Raw genomic sequence first — 23995 nt, forward strand, 5'->3', positions numbered from 1 at the left:
CCAACCATTTGGTAAGATTTAAAAATATTTTTCTTTCAAAAATTTATTATGAAATTCTCCAATTGTTTGATAAAATTCATAATTTTAAAATTTTTAAACCTATGAAGATCCTCCAATAATTTGATAGGATTCATAGATTATTATTTTTTTGGTTTTTTTTAAAACATTTCTTTTAGAAATATCAATAAATAAAATATTTACAGATGAGCAAATAAAAACAAATAATAAATAAATAATAAGAAAAAATTAAACCCAATTCAAACTTAAATAAATAACATAAGATAAAATAAAATAAAATAAACCAAAAAATACCAAAAAGGAGGGCTCAACTTAGCTTAGAGAATGTGGCTCAAGGCATAGAGGATGGCTTGAGGGACGTGGCTCCAAGCTTGGCTTGACTCCATGTCACGACTTAGCACCTGTAAATGAAACGAGTCATGTGCTGCGGGTCGGGTTGGCATGTTGATCTCCCTGGGTTGATGCGCGGATCTTGAAAGATTTTAAATGATCCAAACGACATCGTTTCCCTCCAATATAAAAGCCTAAATTTACTCATTTACCTTAGATTTTCCCCGTCTCTTCTCTTTTTTCTCTTTTTTTTTCTCTGTTTCTCTCTTTAGAATTCTTTGAACATCAATTGAAAACCCAAACTTAACCCAAATCATTACGAAAAAAAATACAAATTCCAACTAAAAGTTGCTAGAAGACTCAAACATGTTGCTGAAAAGTTTAACAAATTTTTAGAATTCCCAAAAATTTCCAAAAACCTAGAAACAAAAAAAAAAAAACACTAAATTGAACCTTTTTTTCAAATCTCTCTTTTGATCTTTTAAAAATTTCCAGCAACACTAATTCTAATTTTTCCAATTCTAAAAACCTTAAATATTTTTTTCTACCAAAAACTTTTCAAAAAAATGTTGCACTTGTACTCTTTCTTTTTTTTGTGTATATTTTTCTATCAATTCGTGTTGTTGCTGTCGAATCTGGGTTTGTATGTATAGGGTTTAAATCATGAGAACCCTAAATCAAAAAGAATTTTAATTTCTCTTTAATTCTAACTTCAAACTTTGATTTTAACCTAAATTTTGTAATCCCAAAAGAATAATCTCAGATAAACTCAATCACCCTCAAACTTTCCTTTTTTTTAAACATTTAACAAAAAAAAATAGTTACAACCTCAGACAAATTGGGATGTCTACAAACTTTGCAAGTGATTTCTGCTTCCAATGCCTAAACTTCATTATATACATCATTATCCGCTCCTTATATGAATCCAACTTTCTATTTGTGGTTAGGTAATATATCACATTTAGAAATCGATAGAAAAAGTAGTATGCACTCAAACATATTAGTCTCGAGTATTTTTAACTTTTCAAACTATTCTATGTTTGGTCATTGCAATTGCAAAAAAGAATCATATTGAAAAATGGACAACCATTGTAAGATTTTTCTCATAGAATCAAGTAAATTATGAACTACTCAATAACTATATAGAATAAATTAAGAAGCAATAAGTAATTTTTGCGAAAATGAGATTCCAATCATCTATACCAACTTGGGACTATGCTTTCTTATGTAGGTTTCTAGCTTCAATTTTTTTATCTTTCAAGGATTGTGAGAAGGGAATTATGGTGCAAATGGGTTTTGACATTCTATTATATAGTTGACAATGAATATAAGAAATTAAACAAAAAACCAAACTTACCTTTAGCAATATACCAGTAATTTGGCCTAGTTAATGGTGTTTTACTCTCATATCACAAATGATAAAAAATTGACAAAACCTTGAAAACATTATTCAATCTCTGATGTCTTTCTTATAAAACAACTGAATCCATGTTCTTGCTACAATCCAATAACTCATACCTTACATAATTTTTGATTTGACCCAATACTATCTTTAAAATAAACTAATAATTGTATTTAATCTACAAGAGTAGTCAAGATAGTTTTTTGTTTACCTTATAATAGATTTCCTCTTGCCAATCATCTATAATTACATATCTGGTCTACTCTACAACATCTAAAGATGCTACAACATATTGTATACATTCAACAAATGTCACAAACATGAAAATTTGTGGTTCAAAGAAAATAAGTAACAAGAGAAAAATACATTAGAAAAAGAAATATTATCTTCATTAGACTCCTTTGAAAGGTGAATATTTAACCAATAGAGATAAACAAATAGAAAAAGTTTAGCCTACAACCAGATAATAACATGTTAACTAGCTAACTTTTAGGGTTACCTAGATCATGAAAATTGCTATATTTGTTAGAATTTGGGGTAGTGTTCTAAAATTTGGCCTCCATTTGAAGCATCCTCAAAGATATTCTCTTTAGAGAATATGATGAAATTGGAGATCAATATAGTAGTTTTCAGTTGTGTAGTGAAGAAAAAATAAAGACAAATAGCCAAGTTGTTATCTTCTTCATATTGAGAAAACTAACGCTCTTTCACCTTATTTTACATTTCATTTGGTAAACGAGCAAGCTTTTGAGAATGTAGATAAGATACATATTCATACAAATATGCTTAGAAATCATGGGAATGCCATAATTTTTATGATTAATTACCTGATTACTTGCTGCAGTATAATTATTTTCATCAAATTTTATAGCATGTTCTTTCACAAGTTCATTTATCAAAATTTCATAAATAAGGGAAAATGCCTCTTTATGTATCCAATCTACAATATGCAAAGGCATTACATTAGTAAAATCTTTAATGAACATGTTAAAATCTAGACAATGAATAAGTACTACTAAAATGTACGTACTTTACATCTTGTTCACAATACTTTGTCACGCATTACTCAGCAATTGAGTTCTCAAATCAACTATTTCCATGGCTGGTTTTTTACTTGGCGGCAAAGGCTTCAATGTTCTTGGTTTTCATTAATGTCTAAAAAAAATTGAAATATAGTTACCAATGCTTAGTCAACTCACTAGTTTATAAAAGTTGAAACCTAAATTTAGGTCTATGGCTAAACAAATACTTTGAATGCCTTAGACCTTAACTCTGTATTTCGCAAATGATAAAAATCGGAGTCCACGTTTTTAGTTAATTCCAATTTTTAAAGAGTTTCCTTACTAAAATATAGTTAGGCTTCGGGTTTCAAGTTTCGAGTTTTAGAGTTGATCCAAATTCGAGCTCAAGCCTGAAAATATATCTATTCAATTTGATTGTTGTCTTCTTTTTCCCCACTTTTCGTTTGTTTTCTTTATAAAGAGCCCATGTGTTGGTTTTTTTTAACAAATTTATTTGTCATTCCTTGATACTATGTACTATGAAGCCAAGTAATACAATATTTTTCAAAAGTTGAATTATTGTTAATCTCAACAAAATTAACATAGTTATCGAAACCGAATTGAACATTAAATCGTTCAAGGCTTTGGGTTATCGGGTCAATGGTTCAACCACCAAGTTAATGGGTTAATTGTCGATTCAAAAAATATATATAAAAGATATAAATATTTTAAAAATTCAAAATTCAAACTTTTAACTAAAATTATAGTTTAATAATTCAACCATAAAACTATAAATTTTAACGTATATCATAAACTATAAATTTTAAAACATAAAATTCATAAAACAATTAATTATTAATTAGAAATGAAATTACTCAACATTTTATTAAAATTATATTTTATATTTTAATAGTTAAAAATAATATTTATATTTTAATAAATATAATAAATAATAAATAATTATAAATAATTATTATTTATATTTATTAAAATATAAATGTTATTTATTAATATATAATAATTAATCTTTATGTAATAAAAAAGAAATATCTATATATAAAATTAATAAAAAGGTAAAATTTATATTTATATGAAAATTAGTAAAAAGGAAATTAAAATCATTTTTATATTTTTTACATGAATGTAGATTTTTTTATTAATTTTACATATATACATTTTTTTAATTAATTATTTTCGATCATGGTCATATAATCAATCATTTTTATTAACATCTTTTTTATTAATTTTATTAATTATTATTTTTATAATTATTTTTAATTATGATATCAATAAATAAAATTTTTTGTTAGATCATTTTTTTTAAAAAATTGCTTATTTTTATTCATGTATAAATTTTTTTATAATATCACTATTCACGTATCTCAAAATATGCCAGTATATTATTAATAAAATGATGCAAGGGTTTTTATAGTAGAAAATAAGAATTTGGGGACTTATTTAGATAAAATAGTAGTATAAGAGTTTAATTAGATTATTTTGAATACTTGAAGTTTTTTTTTCATATTTTACCTAAATTTATTAGTTGGTTTTGAACCAGTGGTTCAAAAAAAATGTCTAGTTTACTTACTTATTATGCAAATCACTAATTCATAATGATTTAAAGTGATTTAATTGCAAAACTGATTTAATTACAGAATTGGATCAGTTTCAACATTGATTCATTAATTCACTCAATCGAACCGACAGTCCATTTGATTTTGATAATTATGAAAAATAAATTTCATATTTTTTATAAACTAAAAGAAAGAAGAAAAATGAAAATAAAAATTCAAAGGCTCAATTTAGTGCAATAAAATGATAAATGCTTGACTAATTATTTAATTTTAATTTATGAACTTTTTATATTTAAACTTTTAAAATATAACTTAATTTAATATATTTTGTTGTTCATTTATTTCAAAAGCTAACTAAACTAAATTCAATCAGTTAAATTTTTAAAATTAATAGATTCAATTTGATAATTCAAAAAATAATATAATTCAATTAATTTATAATTAAAAATTAAAAAGTTGAACCAACACCCCTAGCTTTATCTATAGCTAACTTACAAAAAATAAAAGTGGCATAACCTAATCATTGGATAAAAAATTTTCCTTCTCATAAAAATAATTTTAAAAAATAAAAGATTAAATTAAAAATAACTTTTATATTATATAATTTTTATTAGTTTGATACCTAAATATATAAAATTCACATATAAATGCTCAAATACTTATTCTGTTAGCCACTTTGATACTTCAAACTAATATTATTAATCAAGTTGCTTATGTGATGTTAATACTTAATAAAATCATTATACAGTATAAATTTCTAATTATTGCCACGTAAGCTCTCTCATATCAATATTTAAATAAAGATTAAAAAAAAATTCAAAATTCAAAATTAAAAAAAAATTTATAAAAAAAGAGAAAAAAAAACGAGATAAAAAAGAGCAAGAGAAGAAAAAAGAAAAAGAAAGAAAAAGAAGGTAAAAGGGGTAAAAATGTCGATAAATCGAAGCCTATCTGCCTTGGACCTGACAAATTGACGTCGATTAGATTCATTTGAGGTAGATCAATGTTAATCTGCTAAATCCGAAATAGATCAACCTTAGTCGGACCTAAGGCTGACCAACAATGCTTCCTCTTCCCTTTTCTCTCTCTTCTCGCTTCTTTTCTAATCATTCTCTCTCCTCAATCCTTTCCTTTTTTTTATTTTTTAAAAAAGTCATCTTCTTTTTTTAATTTTAATTTTTAAAAATTTTTACTCACATAACATGATTTAGTGAGCATTATCTTACATCAACTACTCAATTGGCAGTAATAATGTGAAATACTAAAATGCTTAACAAAATAAAAATTAGAATACTTAAATATGAATTTTATTTTTTTAGATATCATACTGACATAATATATATGCTACAAAAATCATTTTACATGTTAACCCAAAAATAAATAGAGATAGGTGCGTATAAGCAATGCGAGCTTAAGGCAAAAAAAAAACACACACAGATGCATAGCCACTGCGCCGGTGGAAAACAACCAAAGGCAGGGCTCTAAATACATTCACTACCGATCTTGCTCAGTCCCACCGTATATCATTACAACAAATATCAATTGAATTTCTTTGCAGTGGAATCCCCAGTCTGAGCGGTGGAAGAAACAGGCAAAAGTAATCAAATTAGTTACATGTTGAAGGCCGGGGCTTCGGGCGTATGTAGAAAGAGTTGCCACAATCAATTGGAGTATGCATGAGAGGATTCCATCTATCAAATACTATTCGGCCCCCACGGCCCATTCTTCCATGAAATTTATAGAGCGGTGCAGATGCACTATTTTTTGTTGAAGAATCAGATGGGGGTACAATGCTTGCAGCTGCCAGCTTATCTGGAACTAGCGGTTTTGTGAACAGCAAAACTGGCTCAAGAGGATCCTGCATTATTAATCATACCAAAAGAAAGAGAACCCATACTCAGAAATGTGAGACCACAATTTATGAACGAGTCTAAAGTAAAAGCCAACTCCACCACAGAAGTTGGAAAACCAAGTCTACAACATTTGTTCTAGAAATGCTGTCTAAATGGCACACCAGGCCCATTGTTTATGATATGACAATACAAAATAGAGCAATTATTTCTTTTAGGAATTGCATGTTTAAGTTGCAAAGAGAGGACGCCAAATTTGACAATCCATACCAGTTTATGGTGCCATCCATGGAGCAAATGTTGCTGCCGAAACTCTTTCTTAACGCTTCCAGCGGAAGCCATGGCCACATTAGAATCTGTTAGAGGTGGATTCTGAACTGCAGCAGGTTGTGTACGTGAACGGCTGTTTGCCAGGTCATCTGAGTCCATAAACTCATCATCACTTGAACCAAACTTGCTAGATATGGGTAGAAATCCAGGAAGCATAATATCTTCAAGAAGCACCATTTCATGCTGAATTTTTGTTAAGCAGCCATGAAAATCATCCAAAAACAATTTTCAAATCATATTAAATTGTATTTTCCATAGCACATTAAAATTTATTTTAAGAAAATGTAAGAAAACCAACAAAATGAACAGACACATTGTGGTAAAAAACACAGAGGAGACATCAATGGTTAAAAGATTAGTCATTGAGAGAATTTTATATAATGGAAAAAATGTAATTCTGCAGAAAACATGACACTAGTGACAGAAAACTCTTTCAGAAAGCATACTGCCTAAAACATAGGATATTACTTGTGCCCTGCTATAACCAACGATGTGCCAGTAGGGGCTCAACATCGTCAGGCAGATTGTTACAAGTTTCCTCCTATTTTAATTTTATTTCCCCTTGTTTTACATCAAAGTAGAGGTTTATGATGGCGTTTTGACATTTACCTTAAATACACCTCAACCATTTAAATTTTCCGTTCACTATCAGCTATCGCTTTAAATGCTCTCAAATAGATTAAAGACAGTTAAAACCCACGCATCTTACAAAAACCTTTTTAATAAATACTCCATTACTATCAGCCATTGCCTAAATGCTCTCAATAGGTTAAAGATAATTAAAACCCAGGCATTCCTGGAAACTATAAGTGAAAAGATAAGCAAATAATACAATACATCAGACACATACCTTGTACTTCATTTGGATCCTCTGAAGGCTAACTTCACACTCCAGAACATCTCTCTTCTTCTCTTCTCTCTGCATTCAATCACAAATCAAAGCAGTATGAATTCAGGTGCATTCGTAGTCTCTATTTGCAGTCAAATATGCTTAAAACTGAAGGAGTAAAAGCACCTTGATTAAAGCCTCCAGTAAGGTCTTGGCTTGGTCTAGGTTGCGTCTGACCTGAGAGTTCAATAGCAAAAAAGAAAAATTAATCTGATAACCGATGAGGATTGTTATGAAAATGTTAGTAAAGTAATACAAGAATTAAAATGAAAAAATAATAGTGGCATATTGTCCAAAACAATATTAAGATAACAAAATCTCTGACAATAGGGTCTTGAATTGACTTAAGCATATTTTCATAACAAATTACTCATACACAGCATCATATTCAAGAGTAGAAAGTAAAATAAAACATAGATTTTAGTTCAACACTGAAAGGAGTCAATGGATAAGAGAGAACGAAGAAAAAAAGTCAAGTGAATAGTTGCATCTTTTCCGCCTTTTCTAATGAGACTCACTACTGGTTGAGAAAAACTTATGGATAACCAAAAATTAAGAATTTCCATCCTTTATAATGGCCTTTCAAGAAAGGCAAGAAAGCAAGCACTAAATTCACAAAACATAGCACCATGTTTTTGCATGATGCAAGTTCTGTGCCTAGGAGAATCATTTCGTTGACCTTGTAAGTATTGTTTCTGTAGAAATCTGATTCTCCTACATTAGTACAGCTTGATTTCCTAATTTATTTTGAGAATATTTCTCATTTACTCTTCTGATTTCTGATTGTCAAGTGTTTAGGGATTTGTTTCTATTTTAGAATAAAATAATTCTCCTTCCTTTTATTATTTTTGGTTTTCTGTTTCATGTAAGTTGTTTCCTAATAAGAAACTTCACTGTTCCTATTTGTTTAGATCTACTCCTTCATTGTAGAGAGAATAAGAAGATATAAGAACAGTTGTTTTTTAAGTTTTCTACATGATATCAAAGCAAGTCGGCCTGAACCATTACATTGTAGCCAAATGAGTTTCTGTTATGGCTAGCAAGAGTGAGAACTCTTCTGCAGAGGTATGGCATGAGGAAAGTCACAAAGAGGTGATGCTCTAACAAACCCTTCAAAACAAGTCTGCACCTTTTGGAACTAGTTTATTAGCACAAAAATGTAATTTCGTGTTCAACGGGAAAATACACAATATTGGATTGCTGATTTAGGAGCATTAAATCACATGACTAGAGATGCATCCTTATTCAACACATATAGACTTTGCTATGATAGTTCTACTGTAAAAATTGCTGATGACTCTCTCTCAAAGGTGGCAGGAGCAGGTTTTATTGTAGTTTTAAAAGACATAACAATTGAGTCTGTCCTCCATGTCCCTAAAATAAGCTGTAACCTACTTTCTATCAGTAAGCTTACGAAAGATAGATGTTGTGTTATTTCAGGAATTGGGCTCAATGAGGATTATTGGCAGTGCTAGGATGTGTGTAGGGCTCTACCTTCTTCAAGATGATGCACTTGAGAGACCACAAAACACTTGTACAGTTTTAGCCTCTAGTACTAATAAGGATGACCTTATCATGTTATGGCATTATAGATAGGACATCCAATTATTTCATACCTAAAAAAACTATTTCCCTCATTATTCAATAACATCTCTGAAGATTTTCAGTGTGAAATTTGTCAACTTTCCAAGCACACTCAAAATACCTACCTTAGCCTTTCCCATAAATCATCTTCGCCTTTCTCAATGATTCATAATGACATTGGGGGACTGTCAAGAGTTAACAATATCACAGGTTCTAGGTGGCTTGTTACATTGATTGATGATCATATTCGACTCATTTGGGTATTCCTTATGAAAGAAAAACCCAAGGTTAACCAAATCTTTCAAAACTTCAATAGCATGGTACAAACCCAATTCCAAGCCAAAATCCAAGTCCTTAAAACTAACGATGGAAGGGAATACTTCAACTCTATTCTTGGCCCTTACCTCACCAATCATGGCATTATCCATCAAAGCTCTTGTGTTGACACTCCACAGCAAAATGGGATTGTCGAACACAAAAACAGACATTTGATAAAAGTGACCAGATCCCTCTTGTTGACTTCCAATGTACCTAAATATTTTTAGGGAGAAGTTATCCTTACTGCAACTTATTTGGTTAACCGAATTCCTTTTCGAGTTCTTGGCTTTAAAACACCTTGTCAAACTCTCTTTGCTTCCTACCCACAAACTTAGTTGATCTCTTCCATTCTCATCAAACTCTTTGGCTACATCGCCTTTGTTCATATTAGCCAACACAACCGCAACAAGCTTGATCCCAAAGCCTTAAAATGCATCTTCCTTGGTTATTCCCCAAACCAAAAGGGCTATAGATGTTACTCACCCATCACAAAAAAATTCTATAGATCTATGGATGTCACCTTCTTTAAGAATCTTTTATACTACAGCAAGAATAATATTCAAGGGGAGAATACTACTCAGGATTATCAATTCTTAGCTATTGACTTGCCAATTTCCCAACCAATCCCTTCAAAACCAAATTCCAATCCAAATTCTCAACTAGCCCCTTTAAAACTAAAATCTCAACCATCCCCTTCAAAACCAGATTCTCAATCTACCCAACCTATTAGCCATGCAGATTCCAAAACCCAACTTGTTCAAACAACTCTTGACTCTTTAACCCAATCTATTCAAACAATTCTCGATTCCTCAAACCCTAAGGTTATGCAAGAAAAAACAAAAGAACCGATAGTCTACTCAATGAAGCAAAAAACACAGGAAGAAGTGGACAATTGTACACAACCCAGCACTAAAAAACAACCTGATCTGAGTCTCCAAGAACCTGAAACTAACATAGGTCAAGTCCCTATTGAATCTGAACTGAAACTTGTAAGCTAGCTGGTGACCTTGACATTCCTATCGCATTAAGAATAGGTGAGGTCATGCACCTGACCCTATCTGCAAGTACATCTCATATGACAGGTTAAATCCAAGATTTTGAGCCTTTACTACTAATCTTGACAATGTGCAAATTCTAAAAAATATTCAGGAAGCCCTCAATGGATCAGATTGGAAGGCAACAGTTCTTGAAGAAATCAAGGCACTAGAGAAAAATGGGACATGGGAAATTTCAGATTTGTCCAAAGGGAAAAACCTGGTTGGATGTAAGTGGATCTTCACAATAAAGCACAATGTAGGTGGAAGTGTAAACAGGTTCAAAACTAGACTTGTTGCTAAGGGGTTCACTCAATCCTATGGGATAGACTATGAGGAGACATTTGCTAGCCAAAATCAATTCAATTAGTGTTCTATTGTCACTAACAACCAACTTGGATTGGCCTCTCCACCAACTTGATATCAAGAATGCATTCTTAAATGGTGACTCGGAGGAGGATTCCACATGAAAATTCTCCCTGGTTTCAAAAGGCAAGACAATATGGGCAAAGTGTCCAAAAATCTTTATATGGGCTTAAACAGTCTCCGCAGGCTTGGTTTGAATGGTTGAACAAGGCAATGAAGAGGTATGGATTCCTTCAATGTTAATATGACCATACTATGTTTGTTAAGTTCACTAATGAAGGAAAAAGAGTTATTGTTTATGTGGATGATATCATAATCATCGAAGACCACAAGGAAGGAATAGATGATTTGAAAAAGCTTATTCCAAAGGAGTCTGAAATAAAGGACTTGGGGCTCCTCAAATATTTCCATGGGATGGAAGTGGCTCCATCTAAGAAAGGAATATCAGTGTCTCAGCATAAGTATGTACTTGATCTACTCAAAGAAACAGCCATGATTGGATGCAAACCGATTGATACAACCATGGACTTGACTGATAACCACACATGACCTGATATCAGGTTTATAGTAAGGATGGTGAGTAGATACATGAATAATCCAACCAAGGAGCATCTGAAGGCTGTTCATCGCATCTTTTAGTACTTAAAGAAGAGTCCTAGTGAAAGTCTATATTTTAAGAAGTCAATGGACAGGGCAATCGAGGTGTACACAGATGCTGACTAGGCTGGATCAGTAACAAATAAAAGGTCCACTGCCGGGTACGGCACTTATGTTTGGGGCAATTTGGTCACTTGGAGAAGTAAAAAGCAAGCAGTTGTAGCTAGAAGCAATGCTGAGGCTGAGTTTAGAGCAATATCCCATAGTATTTGTGAAGGAATTTGGCAGATGAAGTTACCTGAAGAATTAAAAGTTCAGATTGTGACATCTATGACACTATTTTGTGACAATAAGGCTACTATATGTATAACCAAAAATCTTGTTTATCATGATAGGACCAACCATATAGAGCTAGATAGACATTTCATAAAGGAAAAGATAGAAAATGGGTTGGTCAGACTGACCTATATCCCTACAAGTTCACAAATTGCAGACATTCTAACTAAAGCTCTTCCTAGAAGCATTTTTGATGAATTGAAATCCAAGCTGAGTATGATTAACATTCATAACCCAGCTCGAGGGGGAGTGTAGAAATTTGATTCTCCTACATTAATGCAGATCTGATTCTCCTACATTAGTGCAGCTTGATTTCCTAATTTATTTTGAGAATATTTCTCATTTACTCTTCTGATTTCTGATTGTCAAGTTTCTAGGGATTTGTTTCTATTTTATAATAGAATAATTCTCCTTCCTTTTATTATTTTTTGTTTTCTGTTTCATGTAAGTTATTTCCTAATAAGGAACTTCACTGTTCCTATTTATTTAGATGTACTCCATCGTAGAGAGAATAAGAAGAAACAAGGATAATTGTTTTTTAAGTTTTCTACAGTTTCATATTAAGTTCATTAATGTACAATGAAATGAAGAGTAATTGTGCTCACCTGGCGAAGCTTTTCAAATGACTGCACATTGTTTTCTCTCCTTTGCATCTACATAAAATATAGAACAAACTTAAGGTACTTACAATGGAAAACCTTTACTAAGGGTTTACAACTAAAGTCAGAAACTAACCCTTCTTGTGTGAAGTCTGTGAGCTTTCTCCCTTGGCCTAAAGACATTGTAGGGGTTGTTATCATTAACTGGTGGAGGAGGCTGCACAAAAAGAGAAGAATTTAAATGCCACTGTCAGTAACTGATCTGTTTTGTGTGGTTGAAGCATATTAATTCAGGTAAAGATTAAAATGAAAAAAAAAAAAAAAATATATATATATATATATATCATTGCACAAATATAGCACAAAGAATAATAGCTGATACTTATAAGTAGCCAGCTTGCCCCAAAACTTTATTGATAGTAAAACTTAAGAAGAAAGATGGGAGAAAGCCACAAAAAACGAATTTAAAGATTATAGACATTGAAAAACAAATGAAAATTTGCAGCAGCTACTTCTGATTGAATTATTTCTAACAATTGTCACTCCTTAAACAACCGATCTTGCATTTGACAAGTTCTGGTAATCTGATATAAAACATAAAATATCCAAAAGAGGAAAGAAAAGGATAAAGATTCCAAAAAATGCAAGAATTTTATTTGTAGTATGAAACTGATTCCAGATAAAGATATAATATAATGATTTTTAGTAACCTAAACATCAAATCCACATAGCAACATCTCAACAAGGAATATATCTATTTTTCAGTACATATCTCAACAATGAATATACGCAATATGTGATTAATAGAACAATCTCCATATTTCATAAAGTAATAAAATTAACCTGCAAACACCGTAAAATAGGCTTCTGCCACTGTTCACGCTGGAAAAAAATAAGGAAAAAGACAGAATTACATAAATATCCATGTTACAATGTCAACAATAATTCAATAAGTTTGGCACAAGAGCTTCAGGAGTATAAGGCAAATTAATATAGTAGGATAATAATTCAAACTATGTAGCAGTCACATTTTGTATAGCCATGCAGCAGTCCAAAATATTTTCACCATGTCCAGACTTTGCATCAAAATAATGGCACCTCCTCCACTGATATCAAAGTAAGCAATATAACTTGACAATACAAAACTTAATTAAGTATTTATATAATTCTGAGCACTATGAAAACCCCAAGCAGACTTCTTCCTTCAAAATCATTCTGAATCTCTGACAAGTCCATAAAACACCCAGCTATGATAATTGTTCCCTACCTTTTCTTTCCAATAGTCATAAATTGATTGAAAGACTCCATATTTGATGGATTGAGATTGCAAGGCCTAACAATTTAAAGAAACCAGGAAAATTAGAATAAGCATGAGCTCATGTATCACTCTCAAATGATTTGGCAAAAAATAAACATGTTATCAAACAAGAGTTAGTATTTGGAGGTAAAGAATCAGGGTAAACATTTAACATCTTAAGTGCGATGATATCTCTTCATCTTGCATCAAAGTTCTTAAAACAAACTCCAAGTAAGCAACTCACAAATAGGGAAAGAATAAACAGACAAAAATTACCAAAGACTCTTGGGCTTCAAACCTGCTGCTCATGGAAATAATAGAATAAGTGAACATAAAGCGGTAGAAGGCATCAACCATCATAGCATTAGAGGATGATAAGCTCTGATAAGAGAATCATATAGGAGAGATTTTACACTTATTGATCATTGAAACCTATAGTTATGTATGACTTATTTTAAGTAGCTTCAAATCTTGTAAATTAATATAACCCATGGTGTGTGACATAAGCATAGATATGAGATGCATGACAAAAACTATCAAATTGGTGAGCACCTGCTCAATCAAAACAAACACTCACCTCAATAGCAGCATCCATTGTCAAAAGCACAGGAATTGGTGAAACAGGAGGTGTTATAACTCCTGCTCTTTCCCGAGCTTTATGATCCAACACCTCCAACTTAAAAAGAAGACTCTCCAACCTGCTTTAACAAACAAAACTGCATAATAATTAAACAGAAAGGAAATATGCAAGGGACTCACAGTACAACTGATTTGAGCGTGTATAAAATGATAACATTTAGGATGCATTTGGATGAGGGATTTCATTTGTAGAGGGACTTTCAAATTTCTAAAATGGAATCATGGCAAAATAAAAATTGTAATTGTCAAAATTCTTGGAATTTGAATGAGGAATTTTGAAGGGCTTAAATTCTCTTTTCAAATTTCACCTAAGGTGGAATTTGTGAAATTCCTTGGTTTTATAGCAAGAAGTCAACATTTAAAATGTTTCTTTTTTTTTTTTTACGCAACTTTTGGTTTCTTTAATTTTAACTAAAAAACTCATTAGATAATCTATATTTTAATCTTTTTCATATTGTTAGTAATATCTACAAACTTTTACAAATCTAATGACACCCCTATTAAATTGTTTTTTAGTATTTTTCTTTTTCTATCTCTAAATCATTATTTCTCTATAATAATTATTTTTTATCTCATCAAATTTCTATATTTAAAATTTCTTTCTAAAAAATAATTATCCAAACAATGCAATTACAAAATCTATTATTTTGGTTGATGCATTTCAAAAGCTAGTACTTCAATTTCAAAATTCCCCATCCAAACGGACCCTTAGGGTGGATCGGCCAAATCCCAGGAGAATACTTGCCCCTTGCCTGGGTTAATATCCATCTAGCATAGCACTGTCGTTTTCAAAAATAAAACAAGGTAGGAAATACGCTCTTGTTGGCTACAAAGAAACCAGAAGAGAAAATTATGCTTGCTTCTAGTAGGTAATAGCTTATACATGATTAAAAAGAATAAAACAAAAGAAGACACCATCAAAATGCTGCATGCATGCTGAAGGAGTTAATAGATATTTTTAGCTCATTCAATGGTTCCAGCAAGTGAATCAACTACCTCTGATACAAAAGCTAGAACCATGAAACTAAATCAACACTGCTTATAAAAAGGCAAAGAAGCCCTAGATCACTCAAAGGGTAGTATACTTCCCATTAAAAGAGAATATTAATGCAGAAACAGATCATTAAAAGATTTTAAATTGCATAAAATAAATTCTGAGCACTATTAGGGAGACATAGTTTATGAGAAATAGGACCAACTTGAGAAAATCAGCTTCTTCATGCTCGCTTTTAGACAAATATAACAGTCTAGTCAACTTCCCAACAATCTTCAAACTCAAAGGTAAATAAAGGGTAAAAAAGAGTTGATTAAATAATTTTAACAGAAAATATCAGATGAATAACTGAAAAAAAAGAAAGGAACTTTTTAAAGAAAAATCTAGTACTTGAACATGACCAACAGAACAGCACAAATGCAATAGCAAAATCAAGATTTGTGTAATTACCTTTCAGGTGCAAGAATCTTCTTATCCTTGTTGTACTCTTGAAGCCAATTTTCATCCTCATTATCTAGATCGTACTCAACAAACTCCCCAATCTCAGCCCGGGCTGCAGATAATTGTAGAGAATTTCAGAATGCTAACATTAATTGAAATATCACAAGAAAAGAACCATCCAAACTAGCTTTTATTTATCAGAAGATGTATCTTTCTGATTTCACAAACCTCCCCTCGCTCGTAAATAGGATGTGGGTTGAAAGAATGTGCAAGAATAATCTCTTTCATATGTATCCACAACAACAAACTGAGGTATAGGTATTTCAGGAGCGAGTTTCTTGGTAGGGATTGATTGTACCTAAAAAAAAGTTATATCTATTTAAATGAACAAATATTGTACTATCACAAAGGACATGTAGGAACACTAATAACTTTGAAACTATAGAGACATTTACAGTTACAAAAATTTAAAAAGTAAAAGTCATCTTTAACATTTAGAAGTCTGCTCATTAGCATAGCATTCTTAAAAAATGTCCAAAAGTCATTTGATTATGCCTACCCTTATGGTTGGTTGAAATAACAAATTATTCAGTAAAAAGGGCTACGTAATGTACCCAATTCCTCTGGGACAGACTAAGGCACTCTTTCTTTTTTTTTGCACTACAATTTATACGAATAAGTAGTCCAATTCCATAGTACTCACACACAATTCTACAAGCCATATATCTACATATCAACTGATTTAATTCCTTAGCTTTGTTTGGCTTGTGTTTTTGCTACTTGCTTTTTGCTTTTGGAAGCAAAACAACGAAAAGAGTGTTCTGGTTGTTGTTTGAAAGAAAAGCAAACAATGCTTTTTATGGATTATAGATAAAACATATGATTTTTTTAGATAACAAAATCATAATTCTACTTTTATATAGACTAATTATACCGCAATTATTGTAACATTTTACTTATTTTTATTTGTCCATTTGCAAATCAATTATGAATTTTTTCTTTACCTTTGTTTTTTCTTTCTAGCAACATTTTAAGAAGCAAAAAGCAAGTAGCAAAAGAATCAACCAAACAGAGCCTTAAAGTATGAAGCTAAGTCACACCGAAGATCTTGACAAAATAGCCCCCAACTGTTGTAAAGCGTCTAATTTTTATTATTGCTTTTCCAGAAGCTACATTTATATACAAAAGCAAATGCAATAATTTGAAAACCATAGTGCATGATTTTGCTTTACTTTAAGATTTCAGATTGCCAGTGAATTCAAGATAATAGAGCTAGTGATAACAAACAGAAATAATAAAAAGACAATAAAGAACAAAATATTTTAACATGAAAAGCAAAATAGAGGAAAAGGAGAGAAAAGGGTACCTCGGTATCGACCTCGGCAGCAGCAAGACGCAGCATTTGAGAAATACGAGTGGCGGAAGTAGGAGTCTCATCGTCTTCGAAGTCTTTAACTGACTTAACAATTGGCAGCTTCTTGTGAATGTCTAATGGGCGTGGCCTAAATGATAGCCTACTCATTTTTTTTCCGTCCCTTTTTTTTCTTTCCCCTTACAGCTCTCTTAATCAATTAACTCATCCCACATCGAAACCAACAAACTAGAGAAAAAAATTAACAAAATGCAAAGCGAAAATCCACTTAATCATTCAATTTCAAATTCTGTTTAAAAAAAGGGGGAAATTTTGCAATTGCATGCATTGGTTTATAGCGAAATTAAATGGAACTGTTGGGAGCGGAATGATTGGAAATAGCGGAATTGGGTAACGAAGATTGAAAATTGGATAGGCTTACATAGGCGAGTCGTTACGGGGGAGGGAAGAGGGAGATTCTAGGGTTTGGCTGCCGCTGAGCGGGATTCTCTGGGATTGTGTGTAGTAAAAGAAAATACTGAACAGTAAAGAGGAAAGATTTTGGAACAGAGAATAACGGTTTGGGTCGGGCTATATTGGAGATGAATTCCTTAAGGACCACTGAGGAGACATAGAGGATAACGGGGCCAGTGGCGGCCTTCCAACTGTATCGTTTCGAAGTTGGCATGCAAGTGTTTTCCTTTTTTTTTTATAAAGGTTGTCCAAAGTGTCACCAGAATCAAGTGGGATAATTATAGCCAAAAAAACCTCCAAAAAACCGAAGCAATATCTTACCTCACCATTCCCACTGCCAGCCCCACATCTAGCGAGCCCTTTTATATATTTGGCCACATTTAATGAGATACTTGCTATGATGTTGGTTAAGGGACAAATAAAAATTAGATATCAATATACCATGCTAATAGGGCTTTGCAAAATAAATAGATCAATTATACACGGATAAAAAAGATTGCATTCACGTTGATTGTGGTTGCTCCCCATATGAGGAGTACTTCGATGCTTGTATCATTATTGTGCTAATGATCAAACTCTTAGGGAAAGATTGTATAAGACTGACACCTCAGATAGGATAATTAGGTGGAATGTTGATTTCAATGAGTTTCACATTAAGTACAAGCCTAGGAAAGCCATCAAAACTCAAGCTTAGCAGATTTTATTGCTAAATGCTCTTTCACTTTGGAGATCACAACCCTGGTGGTACTTAATGAGCCATATTAAGTAAAGCAAAGAAAGCAAATAGAAAAGTGAAAAGGTGGCCTATAACCTTCTAAACCCAAAACAGAGATTAATTGAACACCTCAAGTGATAAGACCTTTACTAGGGGATACTTGTATGTTGTATGTTGATCACTTTTCTAGTAAGGATGGACCAAGAACAGGTATTTTGTTAGTCAACCCTCATGGACAAGAATGGTAATAAAAACTATTCTTTAGGTTTTTTATGTTTAACAATGTTGAAAAATATGAAGCACTAATTATAGATTTAAAATTGGCTTAGCCTGAATGTGAAGAATTTGTTGGTCTACATGGATTCCCAACTGGTTGCTTACCTATTGAATGGTGAGTATGAAGTCATGGACCTAACATTGGTTAAGTAGAATGCCATTGTCCGACAACTTAATTAATTATTTCTTAGTATTTCTCTAAAACAGATCCCTTGCAATAACAACATAAAGGTAGATTTTTTGTCAATGTTGGTAGCTTTCATTGAGATAAAAAAGAGTGAAAAAATATTACTGATGTGCAGACACCCCCATACCTATAGCCCACCCCAATACTATGCTTAGAAAAAGATAAAAATTAGATTTTGACCAAGAGCTGCTAGAAAGCTTTAAGAAAAGAGTAACTAGATTTGTATTTCTTAGGGACATTTTACAAAAAAGATTTCTCTTCCCCATCACTCTAATTTTTGGTGCCCATTAAGTTTGATTACATTTTAAAAGAGATTCATGAGAAAGTGTGTAGCCACTACATGCGTGAAAGTGAATTCGTGCAGTAATCATTGAAATAATGGTATTATTGGCCAAACATAAGCAAAGGCGTAGTGAATTTTGTAAAGAGGTGTGACAAGTGTTAGAAGTTCACCCAAATTCCTTGATAGTTGACAAAAGTACTTAATAAGATATTTAGTCCCTAGCCCTTTACACAATTGGTTATTGATATTATTGGTCTTTTTCCTATTGTTGTTATTCAAAAAATATTTATGATAGTTGAATGTGATTATTTTATTAAGTGGGTATTAGTAGTAGAACCAATCCCTATTGTTATAGTTAAGATAATGGAAGATTTTGCTCGGAAGTTTATAATCTATCATCTTACTTTGCTCAACACCATTGTAGCTGACAATAGTATTGAATTTCAAATTGATAACTTAAAATGATTTTACAAAACTTCAAGGTAACAGTGGTGTACATTTCAGTGACATCTAGTGACAAATGGGTAGATAGAGTTCATGAATCAGAAGATCCTTAATGTTTTAAAGAAAAAGCTTAATAAAGCTAAGGGTGCATAGGTTAAAGAAACCCTTGGGATCTTGTAAGCAATCAAAATAATAAATCATTTAGCCATTGGCGAGACTTCTTTCAGCTTAATTTGATGACAAAAGCTATGATACTAGTTGAAATGGGTGTGAACATTCTAAGAACAAAACATTTTGATATGAAATTAAATGAAAAAGCCTTGAGGACAAACTTGGACTTATTGTAAGAAACAAAAGACTTGGCTAAAGTTAACATGACTATTAAGATTCAACAAGTCACCAGGTATTACAATGCTAGATTAAAACAACACTTTCAAGTTGACAACCTGGTACTTAAGAATTATAATGCTAATAAAACAATTGGAGAAACAAAGAAGTTGTCATTGAATTAGGAAAGATCATACAAAATTTCTACAGTGATTAGCTCTAAGCATACGGTAGTAAGACAAGGGGGCAATCTAATATCTAGACATGAAATGCCAACTATCTAAAATGTACTATCTTTTATCAAACTTTTCACTAGAATGCTAGGTTTCTCACTTATTAAATGACATTTCATTCAATTTAAGTTGTTGCTATTTTACTTGTTTATTCACTTTTGTACTTATATTATGACATTATGCGTTTATGTTGTAAAATTTTTATACAAGCACTTAAAAAGGACAAAATGACATCTTATCACATTTTTCCATCACTATACTCATTTTTATGTCAAGGTATATAGGCGAACACAATTGCCAACACGTCAAAAGCACCTTATACGCTATAATTATATTTATGTTAAAGTTATCGCACCAATACACTCAATGTGCCTTTTGCATGCCATACTCATTTTTATGTTAAGGCAATAAGAAAACATAGACTTCACTTTGTGTTGATAAGCCTAATGCTTCTATGCACCATAATTATATTTGCATTAGAGCCCTAAAGCCAACACGTTTAATGGGCCTTTATGTGCCATACTCATTCAAGAGGTAAGGCATATAGGCAAACAAATACCCCAATATCTACCAACACACTCAACCGTATTTTATGTGCCATACTTATATTTATGTTAAAGTTTGTACGCCAACACATCCAATATGCCCTACACACCATATCATATCACAACATCCTTACCAATTCATTTACACGCTTAATGATTCCATGCGAGTGATGCCAATTTAAGGTATACTTACCATACTTATTGTATTACTTGCACTTAAATATTACTAATAAGACATTATGGCTCATGCACTACGCAACAACTCATTTTGAACACAACCACAAGTGATCTGCATAGTACTCAATATTAATTAAGAATGAAAACATGAACCATTTAATTGGGCATCGAGCATTACCTAACTCGATTATATCAGATTCGGGTACCTCATAATCTGATAATTATCAGGTACGAGTAAAAAGATTACTAATCGTGATGAATAGGGTAATACTCCTAAGGTACCTTATGCTTAAACCTGATTAAATTTAAACCTAAATAGTATAGAATACTCAAATTCGTTACTCGTTTATATTTTTAAATATCAAAACATTTATGCTTGCTGTGAGCTTTGAACCTCGACAAACAACTTTCAAAGCAAGGGCTTATTAGGTGAACCAATCTCAAATTTTAAAATTACTTGCTACTAAAATTATATTATACATAACAACTTACTTAAAAGTATAATTGTTGTCTAAGCGTAATAAAATTTTATAATAAAATTAATTTGAAATTAAACTAATTAATTATGTTCAAACTTTCTTAATAAATATAATTTATTGTAAATTAATAAAACTTTAATACTAAGTAAAAATATCATTCTTAATATGTTGAGATATATAATATTTTAATATATAAAATACTCATTCTATCCAATTTTATATGTCCCTTATTAGCTATTTTTGGTTAAATCAATTCAACTTTTACCATCACTTTTAATAAAATTATAAAACTAAAATTTTTAAAAATAAAGTAAATAGCATTCATGATCTCTAAACTTTGAGCTACATATCCTTTTGGTACTTGTACTTTTAAACGTTATTTGTTGGTCCTCAAACTTTCAACATTATATTGACAGTCTTTCCATAAAACATTTTGTTAAATTTGACCTTAAAAAAGATTAGTTGATGCCACATGTCAGTATAAATGGTTGACAAATGGATGCTAAAATTATTTGTCTTTTGTATTTTTGTTTGATTTTAAAAATATATATTATACATAAAATTAAAAAAACTTTTAAATGAGAAAATTTTAAATTTTTATTTATTTTATATTATAATATATTATCTAATTTTTTAAAATTTAAAATTTATTTATTTTAAATTATAAAACTAGATAAAAATATAAAAATAAATTATATTTAGAAATTAAAAAACAAAAACTTATTAAAAATATAAAATTTATTTATTTTAAACTATAAAATTTGATCAAATATATTAATGTTATATTATATTTAAATATAATTTAAAAAACCATTTAAAAATAAAATTTTGAAATTTATCTATTCTAATTATAAAACTAGATAAAATATATAAATATATTAATCTAAAAATTTTAAAAAAAAAGCTTCTTAAAATTAGAAAATTTTAGAATTTATTTATTTTAAACTATAAATTTTGATAAAATATATTAAACTATAGTATGTATAAAATTTTAAAAAGCTTATTCAAAAAGAAATGTTTGAAATTTGTTTATTTTGAATTATAATATTTGATAAAAATATTATAATATATATTATAATTTGAAAAATAAAAAACTTCTTGAAAAATAGAAAATTTAAAACTCATTTATTTGCATGGTAAAATTTTATATTACATTTAAAAAATAAAAAATAAAAAATATTTTGATTAATTTTTTATTTTTAAAAATAATAAATGAAAAATAAAATTATTTTTTAAAAGCATTTATTTTATTTTATTTTTATTTTTCCCATCTTTATTTTTCTTTTTTTTTCAATTATCACATCAATCACATCATTCATGTCAATCACTTTTTTATCAAAGTCACTTCAAATATTTAACAATCAAATTAATGGTTAAATTGATAGAAAGACCAATTGGTTACATGATACTTAATAAACATGGACCAAAATGCTATGCTTTAAAGTTTAAGGACCGAAACTATATGCATATTAAATTTTGGGACAATGAATGTTATTTACTCTAGAAATAAGATTTGTAAAGTTTGAATTCAAAATTTTCAAATCATATTTATAAAAATCTTAATTTAATATAATATTTTAAAAATGATAGTCAAAGTTGAGTTTGTTTGACCAAAAAAGTCAATAAGAGACATGCAAAATGGGACACAATGAGTATAAATCTTAATATGCACACATAAATATATATATTGTTTTCTTTGTAATTCTTTATAATTAAATAAAAAGTTTTTATTTGATTTGAACAAAAAATATATAGAATTTTGAATGACAATATATACTTTGTAGCAAATAACATCATGACCAATGACTAAACTAATCTATAGCTAAAAATTTAACATACATGCATACATACATACATACATACATACATACATACATACATAGTATTCTAATAAAATATATATGTTCAATTATAAAACATCATACTATGTTATAACATAACATACAGATAATTATGATGATAGTTATGGTAACATAATATACAAATATCTATTCATGAATGAGCTCAGTTATGATTCATTTATATTCATTTGTTAAGTTAAACAAAAGAACTTAAACATGATTTTAAGTTTTGTTTAATAAATAAAAAGAATTCAATTATTAGTATGTTTAGCTCATTTATATTCACGAACAAGTTTGCTAGGTTGTTTAAGAATAAGTTGATAACTCATTGATTTTATAGAGTTATCATAGTGCTTTATGGTTTAATTTGCTTAGTTCTTAGCAATTTCATTAAAAAAATACTCTTAAAATTTGGAAATATTCTCATGTGTAGGTAATTTGAGCAAATTAAAGAAATTATGGCAATTATGAAAGTGATTTTCCAAACAAGTGGATGGTAGTCAAACCTTTCAGATAAGCTACTGTATAGTTGAATTTTTTTTTGAAGTTGTAAGTTGATTTCCAAGCCATTAAGAACTATGAAAGAAGTTCAAAAGCTACCAAAGCCATGAAATTAGTTTCAAGCCAAGTACCAAGCCATATAAGTGAGTGAAGAGCCAAGTTGGTTGCATTAAAAGATAAAGTAAATGGCTAGCTAGATGTGCAGTTGTATATGTGTGATTTTGGAGCTAAATTAGATCAAATTTTCATTCACATTTGGAGGTAAAGAAGCTGCTATGATTGGCTAGCAATTTGACCTCAAGGATCCAAGTATTATGTCACATTTTTAACAAAAAATAAGGAAAATTTAACTGGCCAAGCTATTTTGTTTGACTTTTTCCAACTACTTGTGCTAAGTTAGATGCAGACTTGAAAAAAAAAGGATTTTATTGGCTAATAGTATAAATACCTCATTTAAATTCCAATTGAAGGAAGGAGAAGAGTAGATTAGGAGTAGATTAGAAACGATTTTATATTTTTTAAGTTGCCAAACAACTTGCTTCTTTTTCATAGAGTTTTGGCTA

The 23995-nt window shown here is 30.4% G+C and overlaps 1 protein-coding gene across 2 annotated transcripts; it reads right to left on the reverse strand.

The window, feature by feature from the left end:
* Positions 1 to 5610: 5610 nt before the first annotated feature.
* On the reverse strand, positions 5611 to 17763 carry LOC111280463 (uncharacterized). 2 transcript variants are annotated; one of them, XM_022867886.2, is made up of 12 exons: positions 16966 to 17763; positions 15828 to 15957; positions 15609 to 15711; positions 14103 to 14223; positions 13496 to 13561; positions 13072 to 13110; positions 12365 to 12445; positions 12235 to 12282; positions 7521 to 7571; positions 7356 to 7424; positions 6446 to 6688; positions 5611 to 6183 (listed from the first exon to the last, which is right to left on the reverse strand). In XM_022867886.2, the coding sequence occupies exons 1-12, from the start codon at positions 17119 to 17121 to the stop codon at positions 5932 to 5934; spliced, it is 1359 nt and encodes a 452-aa protein (XP_022723621.1). In that variant the 5' UTR covers positions 17122 to 17763; the 3' UTR covers positions 5611 to 5931. The 2 variants fall into 2 exon arrangements, with proteins under 2 accessions (XP_022723621.1, XP_022723622.1); XM_022867887.2 differs by lacking the exon at positions 13072 to 13110 and having other exon boundaries at positions 16966 to 17518.
* Between the last annotated feature and the right edge of the window lie 6232 nt (positions 17764 to 23995).

Source organism: Durio zibethinus, chromosome 28 (assembly GCF_047325235.1).
Source record: "Durio zibethinus cultivar Kanyao isolate XHJ-2024 chromosome 28, ASM4732523v1, whole genome shotgun sequence".
NCBI classification, from domain to species: domain Eukaryota; kingdom Viridiplantae; phylum Streptophyta; class Magnoliopsida; order Malvales; family Malvaceae; genus Durio; species Durio zibethinus.